The sequence below is a fragment of the Oncorhynchus nerka genome, linkage group LG22 (genome assembly GCF_034236695.1).
Source record: "Oncorhynchus nerka isolate Pitt River linkage group LG22, Oner_Uvic_2.0, whole genome shotgun sequence".
NCBI lineage: Eukaryota > Metazoa > Chordata > Actinopteri > Salmoniformes > Salmonidae > Oncorhynchus > Oncorhynchus nerka.
In genome coordinates this window covers 41839956-41850999 of record NC_088417.1, presented here as the reverse complement: position 1 = coordinate 41850999, position 11044 = coordinate 41839956, and the positions used below count along the sequence as shown (strand labels likewise).

Here is an 11044-nt window from a genome sequence, read left to right as displayed (position 1 = left end):
ACTAACCAGTGTCTGTATATAGCCTAGCTACTGTTTTTCGCTGTCTTTTTACTGTTGTTTTTATATCTTTACTCACCTATTGTTCACCTAATACCTTTTTTGCACTGTTGGTTAGAGCCTGTAAATAAGCATTTCTACACCTGTTGTATTCGGTGCACGTGACAAATAAACTTTGATTTGATGAGGCAAGTTATATTCTCAAAGAAAAAATGGACGTAGCAATCACAGATTGACCCTTTCAATAAAACTTATTTCACTTGTGTGACCTCCCCCTGGTCACTGTCTGTCTGCTGTCAGGCCCCTCAAACTGAAATGAACAGCTTGCCTTTGGGGGGGGGGGTACTTATCTGTGTCTTAAAGTTCAAATGTTTGTCAGGACCCCAAGACCAATAATATATTGAAAAGAATAATAATAATCTTCAAACAGTCTCACCATGGTGTGACAAAACATTTTTTTTATCGTCATTCATTGCAGTACAATAATTTACAGAAGGATAAGTAGAACACGTCCAGTACTATACAGAGCCTACATAAATTCAACAGAATCCAGACTGAGGAGAAAGTGATCACTACAGAAAACGACTGATGGATGGATGAATGGGCATACATTTGTCTCGAGCAGGTCCCCCCCTGGAGTCAGTCAATGACTAAGGCAATCTTGGAAAAGCAAAGCCTGAACAGTTTCAGCTATTATTAATACATGCATTGCAGATTATGAGACCAGATAAGAGCAACAGTAGCACCACTCTAAGCATTCACACTTCTGTTCAAGGTAAACACATTTATCTACACAACATTCTACCGATAACTCTTCTCCCAGAAATGTTTCCCTCGAGACTAGCTGATAAAAGGCTGGACATTTTAAGAGAAATGAGCAGATTATACAGGACTGCAATTGTAATGGGGCCACAGCTTTACAGATAGCATAAGAAACAAATGTAATATTGTTAACAGATGCAGACACTGAAGAACATGTATTGTTCAAGATTGATTAAGAAAAGTTCTTTTTTTTTCTCCTCCCTAAAAACACAGGCAACTTCTTAAAGCCATCCATAATTTACTAAATCCACTTAGACCAAAATCCCTTATTACTTGACTCTTGCTTTCTTTAAAAGGCATTGGGGATCTGTTCATCTCTTGTGGAGTCTACTGGGTTAACCGAGATTAGGGATCAGTGGACATAAAGGCTAAATAGCACATTTATTAACTCAGAATTCAGCTTCAACCTACTGTACATAAGTATATAACACATTCTTGTGTTGTGTACTGTAGTTGTTATCTTAATTTGACCAGTTTTGTCGAAGGAGTAAAATAATCCTGCAGCAGGATTTCATTAAGCAAATTTGTATTTATTTTTTCAAATAGGAAATTAGTTTTGATAGGCTATAGTTTAGGTGTAGCCTATGGCTACATTTCGAATACACTTGTATGTCGTAGTGGAGACCAATATCCATCTTGTGTTATTAAGCTATTGAAAATTACGGTTGTTGATGTACATTAGAATACATGTACTACTGTGACATTCAATCTGGTGCTTTGGCATTTGAGCGAACGAGAGAAAAAGATAACTGCGGGTTTTCAGTGAATTTTTGTAAATCACAAGTCTCATTTGAATTTCCTGCGGTGCAGGAAGATTCTCAGCGACAACAGAATGATCAAATTAAGATACAATATCTGTATCGTTCAATAAAACAGCAACTGATTGCTCCCAAATAATTGTATTATGGGCTTTATTTCTTCTGAACTATTTATGAAAACCCTCACTCTACACTCTATTCTTGTTCTAAAATGTCTCAATTGGAGTGGAGTATATTCACTATATTAAGTACACATTCTGTGTTTAGCTGCAATTCCTTTTCTAGAATGTATTTAAACATGTCTGCGTGGCCCCTCTTCACATTCACAATCTGGTTTTCAGAATAAAGGAAAATAAAAGTATATCATTCTGTTGACATCAACACAATAGCCTGAATTGTTGACTGTCTGGAGGAGTTTTTCATCTTATTCTGAAGTCGCTTTATGTTGCTGTGTAATGTGTAATGGGTTTTGTACACGGTAGGTTGCCATCACAGGCACTTTGCAAGTCTTTGGCTTACAGAACACTTTCACAGGAAAAACCCTTAAGAGCACTACAGACTAAAAGAGAGGCATCATCTCATTGCTCATTACTACTAATGCATGGAGTCATTCAGGCTAGTAAACGATTGGTATAATGCACTGCGAGTTTGTTTGAAGACCATTATACACCATTAAAACTTAAACAGAAAAAGAGGTCTGTGCAACGCCAATGCTGTTCATAGAACTAAGCAAACATAAATAAGTGTTAGCATGTTTAGCATTACCAGTGCATGTTGGACGGTTCTCATCTTTGTCATCAAAGTTACTCTCACTAGACATTTCTACAGTAGGTATTTCTGGGGCTTATAAAAACTAGGGAGTTATTTTATAAAAAAATCTTATTTTTTAAGATTATTTTCTAAAAACAATTAACATTTCTGGAGTTATAAACTATTAATTAAAGTATTGTAAATTAACATGAAAACATAGCTGTTTTATTTGTTTGTATCGAATTAACTATGTCCATCCATCATTGGAAATATCTCTACTGGCAGTACAGTAACAGTAGTGACATTATGGAGGAACAAAGTCATGAAGACATTTTAAGGCATTACATCCCTTTTAGGCAGGGGTAATTATCAATCTTCCACTGCATTGTGGGATAGCTGAACATACAGTGCATTTGGGGAGTATTCAGACCCCTTGATTTTCCCCCACATTTTATTTACGTTACAGCCTTATTATAACATGTATTTTTGTTTTCCCCCCTCAACCTACACACAATACCCCATAATGACAAAGTAAAAATAGGTTTTTAGAATCTTTTGCAAATGTATGGGGAAAAAAAACTGAAATATAACATTTACATAAGTATTCAGACCCTTTACTAAGTACTTTGCTGAAGCACCTTTGGCAGCGATTACAGCCTCGAGTATTTTGGGTATGACGCTACAAGCTTGGCACACCTGTATTTGGGGAGTTTCTCCCATTCTTCCCTGCAAATTCTCTCAAGCTCTGTCAGATTGGATGGGGAGCGTCGCTGCACAGCTACTTTCAGGTCTCTCCAGAGATGTTCGATTGGGTTCAAGTCCGGGCTATGGCTGGGCCACTCAAGGACATTCAGAGACTTGACCGAAGCCACTCCTGCGTTGTCTTGGCTATGTGCTTAGGGTTGTTGTCCTGTTAGGTGAACCTTAACCCCAGTCTGAGGTCCTGAGTTTTCTGGAGCAGGTTTTCATCAAGGATCTCTCTGTACTTTGCTCCGTTCATCTTTACCTCAATCCTGAAGGTTCTCCAGAGGAACTCTGGAGCTCTGTCAAAGTGACCATCGGGTTCTTGGTCACTTCCCTGACTAAGGCCCTTCTCCCCAGATTGAACAATTTGGCCGGGTAGCCAGTTTTAGGAAGAGTCTTGGTGGTACCAAACTTCTTCCATTTAAGAATGATGGAGGCCACTGTGTTCTTGGGGACCTTCAATGCTGCAGAATTTATTTTAGTATCCTTCCCCAGATCTGACACAATCCTGTCTCGAAGCTCTACAGACAATTCCTTCGACCTCATGGTTTGTTTTTTTCTCTGACATCCACTGTCAACTGTGGGATCTTATATAAACAGGTATGTGCCTTTACAAATCATGTCCAAACAATTGAATTTACCACAGGTGGACTCTAATCAAGTTGTAGAAAAATCTCAAGGATGATCAATGGAAACAGGATGCACCTGAGCTCCATTTCGAGTCTCATCTCAAAGGGTCTGAATACTTTTTTGTTTTTTATTTTTAATACAAATAAATATTTGTAATGCTAATATTTCTTTAAACCTGTTTTCACTTTGTCATTATGGGGTATTGTGTGTAGGCTGTAGTTTTAAAAAGAAATCCATTTTAGAATAAGGCTTTAACGTAAAAAAAAAATGTTTCGAATGCACTGTAGCCATGATGTCTATGGGTCTTCCAACCAGAGATGCTTCCTGTCCCTCTCAATCCTGGCCTATCCTAGCCCTCTATGGGATGATCCCACCAATCATCAGCCCCAGTCCCAATCTCTCAAACCATCACTGGACCTGACCCCTCTGATCCTGGCTGAGGGATCCTGCCTTCTGGCCCCTTTCTCTTTCTGTTCGAGTGGTCAATGCATGAGGCCCCTCTCTGAGCCAGTTTTCATAACGGACCCTTCTCACTGTGTGGTTCCAGAGGCTTTGCCCTTGTGTCTGGTGAGCGCATCCTCAAGGAACCCTGCCAGCTTCTCACAGTCCTCCTGCATGGGGTTACACAGGGTTAGCGGTCAGATCATTACAGGATATCGATTATAATGATTAAGGCCATTTGCAATAACATTACGCAAAAATAATACCTACCTCACTTATGAAAGCGTAGTGAACAAGTTCATTGGCAAGGTCTTTGGAGCTGTCATCTGAAAGATTAATTCAAAATGGTTGAGCCTCATACAACAGTATGCAATAAACACTATTGGTGTGCATGGCCAAAGAGCTCTATTTTCATGTCATCCAACAAATGTAAACGCCTGGAGTTTACTAAATGGTATTGGCAACGGTGCTCTGGTCAGATGACATGAAAATGGAGCTATTTGTTCAAGCACACCAGTGGTGGGTTTGGTGTCCAAAATAAGGATGCCTATGCAGAAAATAACCCCATACCTACTGTTAAAATATGGTGGTGGATATTTGATGTTATGGGGCTATTTTGCTTCCACTGGTCCTGGGGCCCTGTGGTCAATGGCATAATGCCGTTAAGGTCAACGGCATTATGAAGTTTACCCATTACCAGGACAATGTAGCCCAAAACCCGATTGCCTCAAATGGATCTTCCAGCAAGACAATAACCCCAAACACACATCAAAATCCACAAAGAAGTGGTTCATTGACCACAAAATCCACATTTTGCAATGGCCATCTCAGTCTCCAGACTGGAACCCCATTGAAAATCTGTGGTTTGAATTGAAGAGGGCAGTCCATAAGCACAGATTAATTATATCAAGGGTCTGCAAAGATTCTGTATGGAGGATTGGTTTAAGATCCCACCCAATGTGTTCTCCAATCTCATAAAACATTTGAGGAAAAGGCTCAGTGCCGTTATCCTCACAAGGTGAGGTATTGAAAAAAGGGGTGTAAACAAAATCTCGTTCTCTGAGCAATTGTGTATTATAATTGTCCATTTTTTTTGAGCGTACAATAGAGCTCAGTATTTGTATTTACTTTTTGCTCATCTTTATCAAGAGTGGCAATAAATTAACTGTATTAACAGATAAAGTGTCCATTAGAACTCACTTGGAAGGATGTCACAGCTGAGTTGTCGATGGAGCTTGTCATCCATCTTAAGAAACAGAGAGAGCTAAGGAGAGGAGAGAGGAATACATTTCATTAACCCAGAATATGCTTATCCCCCAAATGCAAATAGTTGTGGGGATCCAAGGACAGAAAAAATAAGTGGGGGGGGGGGTTGTCATGTCAGTTATGGTAACTGCAAAAGACCGTCGTGAGATGGACGCCATTACTTAAAAGAAGATTATAATCAAACTCACATGAGTTTTGGTCCCTTCTTCATTTGACTCCAAGTTACAGTGCATCTGAATCACCTGCAACACACCATCAGACCGACATTGCATTAGAGTGATAAGCGTACTTTAACTTGCAACACTGTCTCTCTCACACAGACATAAACAAATAGAATGAGATACAGACATACACACACAGACCTCACCTTTCTGCTCTCTGTCTCTTGGGGCTCAGGGGTGGGGGTCTTTACCGACTCCACCTGTTCATGGGACAGGGAGAGGGCACGGGGGACGGGGTGGGGCCGCGATAACGCAAAGTTCATGAGGGGGTATATCCCATTCCTGAGGAGGGGGATTCAGAATGAAGTCAGGAGCCACAGGTGTGTATATAATACCCTTTACAATGAACCTTCACAATGAACAAGGCAGTCCTCTCAGGTTTTGTCCTAAATTGCACCTTATTCTCCATATAGTGCTCTACTTTTGACCTGAGCCCAATGGGTGAGTGGAATTAGCCCTTACTTGACGTCCTCCAGGAACTTGTCCAGCTCCAAAGGGGACACATGGGAGTACTTGAGCTGCACACCAGGCCGGTCGCCATGTTTGATCTCCGCCATGAGACCGTTGGGATCAAAGGACTTGGTCTTCTCCTCCACACAGTTCTCTGGGAGCAGGTCTGGGTAGAGAAGGGAAAGGGAGCTTTACATGGATTCCACACCAGGGTGTCTATTAGCAAATGAAATAGAAATGAATGAAATAGAAAAATGTTTCCACTTCCATTGTAACAAAAGATACATCCCACAAAATCTACATAATCTACATAATTTTTCAGCTGTCACGTGACAAATATGGAAACATTTTCTCTCTCCCACAGAAATGGCTAGCCTGGATACCACTCTGTTTGTGTCATCATGCCACTCCTTGTCATACCAAACAGACTGGTTCCCCCGGCCAAAAAAGTGATTCCTCATGAAACCCAGACCAAAAAAAGACCATGATTTGATGGATTTTCACAACATTTAATCCAAAGAACGGTCCTGTGGAGGAAGGAATGTTGACATATATTTGACAATTGTATCTAAAACCATAATTGAGAAATAATTAATCAAAATTGGCATATTTCTGACATTTTGGCCTTACCCAGGCCTTCTTTAAGACTCCATAATGTTTCATTTGTAAGTGCTACATAGCAGAATTTGGTGTCATATGAAGCTTTACCATTTTCGCTGTAATGTGAGTAGTATTTTGATTACGATAATTGTTTTCTTTCATTAATTTATGAATATTGAAAAAATAACATTTTTGATCATCATTTTTCACTATATTGTTGAATATAATATACTCTACAGGCATATCAAATCAAATTTTATTTGTCACATGTGCCGAATACAACAGGTACAACCTTACAGTGAAATGCTTGCTTAAAGACCTTAACCAACAATGTAGTTTTAAGGGAAAAAAAGTGTTAAAATATTTACTAAAATAAACTTAAGTAAAACATTTATAAAACAAAAAATATACAAATAATAACAGTAGCGAGGCTATATACAGGGGGTACCGGTACAGAGTCAATGTGCGGGGGCACAGGTTAGTCGAGGTAATTGAGGTAATGTGTACATGTAGGTAGAGGTAAAGTGATTATGCATGGATAATAAAGTTCCAGAGTGGGATCTCTGCTACTTTTACAGTTATGATCCAACTTGTAAGCATTACCAACAGAGTGAATATGAAAATGGATTCAAAATGGTCGCCCCCTACTGGCGATTTGCAGGATGTGCAATGATACAAGTAAAAGGAGGGTTGTGATTGGTTACATTACCTATGCCAATTTCATGTATAAAATGGGTCATAACTTTAAAACTAGCAGAGGTCCCACCCTGGAACTTTGATATGCCCGTAGAGCATATTATGTTCAACAATATAGTTAACAATTATTAAATAAAAACATTTGTTTTTTCAATATTCATATTTTTCGATATTCGCAAATTAATGTAGGAAAATGATTGAAATCAAAATACTACTCATATTATCGAACAAGCAGTAAAGCTTCATCTGACACCAATTTTGGTTTGTAGCACTTACAAATGAAACATTACGCCTTCTCAAAGGAGGCCTGTGTAAGGCCAAAATGTAATAAATATGCCAAATTTGACAGTCCCCGATCGAGCAGGCGGTTCTAAATATAGAACTTTCATAGCTGTGTGATATAGATTGGGACCTACACACTTCCTTAAACCTAAAAAAGAAAATAAGTAATTTTGGGTGGAAGTCAAACTTTCTTTGTCGGAGACAGACACAAAACACATGAATACAACCAAGAAAAAGCGCCCAATTATGCTTTTCGATACAAATATCAAATCCTTCCTCCAATTCTATGGATGAAATGTCATGAACATCCCCAAAATCATGGTATTTCTTTGTCTGGGTTTCGTGTGGAATCACTCAAATGGCAATTCCACATATTGCATGCGGTGTGCTTTGGGGCTCCAGAGGTGAGGACTGAGGAAACACTCACACTGGTTGCTGATGAGGCAGTGGGCAGCCAGAAGCTTGAGGGAGTGGACCTCAAACAGCACGCGGTGGAATAGCAGGTCGTGAGCTGTGGGCCGCTGCTTGGCTTCATGACGGACACATGACTGGGTGAACTCCTATAAGAGGGAGTGGAGCCAAGTTAAAGCTATGTCGTGGTTAGGGTTTGATAAATGTAAAGTATGTCAAAACTCTGTCTGGTTTCCTGGTCAGGTCACGTAGTCAAGTAAAACTCCTGTCCCTATTGACAGCGGCAGGTAGCCTAGTGGTTAGAGAATTGGGCCAGTAACCGAAAGGTTGCTGGATCGAATCCCCGAGTTGACAAGGTAAAAATCTGCCGTTCTGCCCCTGAACAAGGCAGTTAACCCACTGTTCCCCGGTAGGCTGTCATTGTAAAATAAGAATTTGTTCTTAACTAACTTGCCTAGTTAAATAAGTTTGTTTTAATCAGAGAAAAATGAATGTGGTCATGTGTTTTTGCCCACTGTTGCTAGGCTATATTTGGGCCATGAAAGGAAACATGAGTGAAACTCACTCTCATGAGGGGATCCTCCAAAGACTGGCCTGCGTTGGTGATAGCCTCCTTGGACACAACAGTATCCCCATTAGCCTGGATTTCCAGGACAGCCATCTATAAATAAAGGAGATTATGTTAAGAATGGACATCAGAAGCGGTGCATGGGTAAAATCCCCAGGGAAGCCAAGGCAGGTTGTAATATGGCTTTTCTCCCCCTATGTGTTGTGATACAGTTGAAGTCGGAAGTTTACATACACCTTAGCCAAATACATTTAAACTCAGTTTTTCACAATTCCTGACATTTAATCATAGTAAAAATTCCCTGTTTTAGGTCAGTTAGGATTACCACTTTATATTAAGAATGTGAAATGTCAGAATAATAGTACAGAGAATGATTTCTTTCAGCTTTTATTTCTTTCATCATATTCCCAGTTGGTCAGAAGTTTACATATCAAATACTAATTGAGTGTAGCATTGCCTTTAAATTGTTGAACTTGGGTCAAACGGTTTGGGTAGCCGACCACAAGCTTCCCACAATAAGTTAGGTGAATTTTGGCCCTTTCCTCCTGACAGAGCTGGTGTAAAACGGAGCCAGGTTCATAGGCCTCCTTGCTCGCACACACTTTTTCAGTTCTGCCCTAACATTTTCTATAAGATTGAGGTCAGGTCTTTGTGGTGGCCAACCAATACCATGAGTACGTTGTCCTTAAGCCATTTTGCCACAACTTTGGAAGTATGCTTGGGGTCATTGTCCACTTGGAAGACCCATTTGCGACCAAGCTTTAACTTCCTGACTGATCTGCTTCAATATATCCACATAATTTTACTTTCTCATGATGCCATCTATTTTGTGAAGTGCACCAGTCTCTCGTGCAGCAAAGCACCCCCACAACATGATGCTGCCACCCCTTCGCGGTTGGGATGGTGTTCTTCGGCTTGCAAGCATTTTCCCTCCAAACATAATGATGGTCATCATTGTTTGTACAGATGAACGTGGTACCTTCAGGCGTTTGGAAATTGCTCCCAAGGATGAACCCGACTTGTGGAGGTCTGCAAATTTTTTTATGAGGTCTTGGCTGATTTCTTTTGATTTTCCCATGATGTCAAGCAAAAAGGCAATGAGTTTGAAGGTAGGCCTTGAAATACATCCACAGGTACACTCAAATGATGTCAATTAGCCTATCAGAAGCTTCTAAAGCCATGACATCATTTTCTGGAATTTTTCAAGCTGTTTAAAGGCACAGTCAACTTAGTGTATGTATACTTCTGACCCACTGGAATTGTGATACAACTGTAAACAATTGTTGGAAAAATGACTTGTGTCATGTACAAAGTAGATGTCCTAACCGACTTGCCAAAACTATAGTGTGTTAATAAGAAATTTGTGGAGTGGTTGAAAAACTAGTTTTAATGACTCCACCATAAGTGTATGTAAACTTCCGACTTCAACTGTAATTGCGTTGTTTGCTCTATAACCTGCTAGTTCATATGTCTTGACACTGTGATATATAGGTCTAAGGCCGAGACAATAAGAAGACTGGCGTCCCCCAGGGCTCTGTTCTAGGCCCTCTCCTATTCTCGCTATACACCAAGTCACTTGGCTCTGTCATAACCTCACAATGGTCTCTCCTATCATTGCTATGCAGACGACACACAATTAATCTTCTCCTTTCCCCCTTCTGATGACCAGGTGGCGAATCGCATCTCTGCATGTCTGGCAGACATATCAGTGTGGATGACGGATCACCACCTCAAGCTGAACCTCGGCAAGACGGAGCTGCTCTTCCTCCCGGGGAAGGACTGCCCGTTCCATGATCTCGCCATCACGGTTGACAACTCCATTGTGTCCTCCTCCCAGGGCGCTAAGAACCTTGGCGTGATCCTGGACAACACCCTGTCGTTCTCAACTAACATCAAGGCGGTGGCCCGTTCTTGTAGGTTCATGCTCTACAACATCCGCAGAGTACGACCCTGCCTCACACAGGAAGCAGCGCAGGTCCTAATCCAGGCACTTGTCATCTCCCGTCTGGATTACTGCAACTCGCTGTTGGCTGGGCTCCCTGCCTGTGCCATTAAACCCCTACAACTCATCCAGAACGCCGCAGCCCGTCTGGTGTTCAACCTTCCCAAGTTCTCTCACGTCACCCCGCTCCTCCGCTCTCTCCACTGGCTTCCAGTTGAAGCTCGCATCCGCTACAAGACCATGGTGCTTGCCTACGGAGCTGTGAGGGGAACGGCACCTCAGTACCTCCAGGCTCTGATCAGGCCCTACACCCAAACAAGGGCACTGCGTTCATCCACCTCTGGCCTGCTCGCCTCCCTACCACTGAGGAAGTACAGTTCCCACGCAGCCCAGTCAAAACTGTTTGCTGCTCTGGCCCCCCAATGGTGGAACAAACTCCCTCACGACGCCAGGACAGCGGAGTCAA

The 11044-nt window shown here is 41.2% G+C and overlaps 1 protein-coding gene across 2 annotated transcripts in view; it reads right to left on the bottom strand.

Annotated features, from left to right (window-relative positions):
• Positions 1 to 435: 435 nt before the first annotated feature.
• The window catches only part of LOC115105188 (nuclear receptor-binding protein 2-like), a 74379-nt gene continuing 63770 nt past the window's right edge, over positions 436 to 11044 (bottom strand). For both annotated transcript variants that reach the window (XM_029626898.2, XM_029626899.2), the window contains exons 10-17: positions 8634 to 8729; positions 8085 to 8217; positions 6092 to 6245; positions 5776 to 5911; positions 5597 to 5650; positions 5343 to 5406; positions 4413 to 4468; positions 436 to 4312 (exon numbers count right to left, since the gene is read on the bottom strand). In XM_029626898.2, coding sequence (XP_029482758.1) covers positions 4232 to 4312; positions 4413 to 4468; positions 5343 to 5406; positions 5597 to 5650; positions 5776 to 5911; positions 6092 to 6245; positions 8085 to 8217; positions 8634 to 8729 — 774 coding nt within the window. In that variant the 3' untranslated portion in view covers positions 436 to 4231. The remainder of the gene's footprint in view (positions 4313 to 4412; positions 4469 to 5342; positions 5407 to 5596; positions 5651 to 5775; positions 5912 to 6091; positions 6246 to 8084; positions 8218 to 8633; positions 8730 to 11044) is intronic.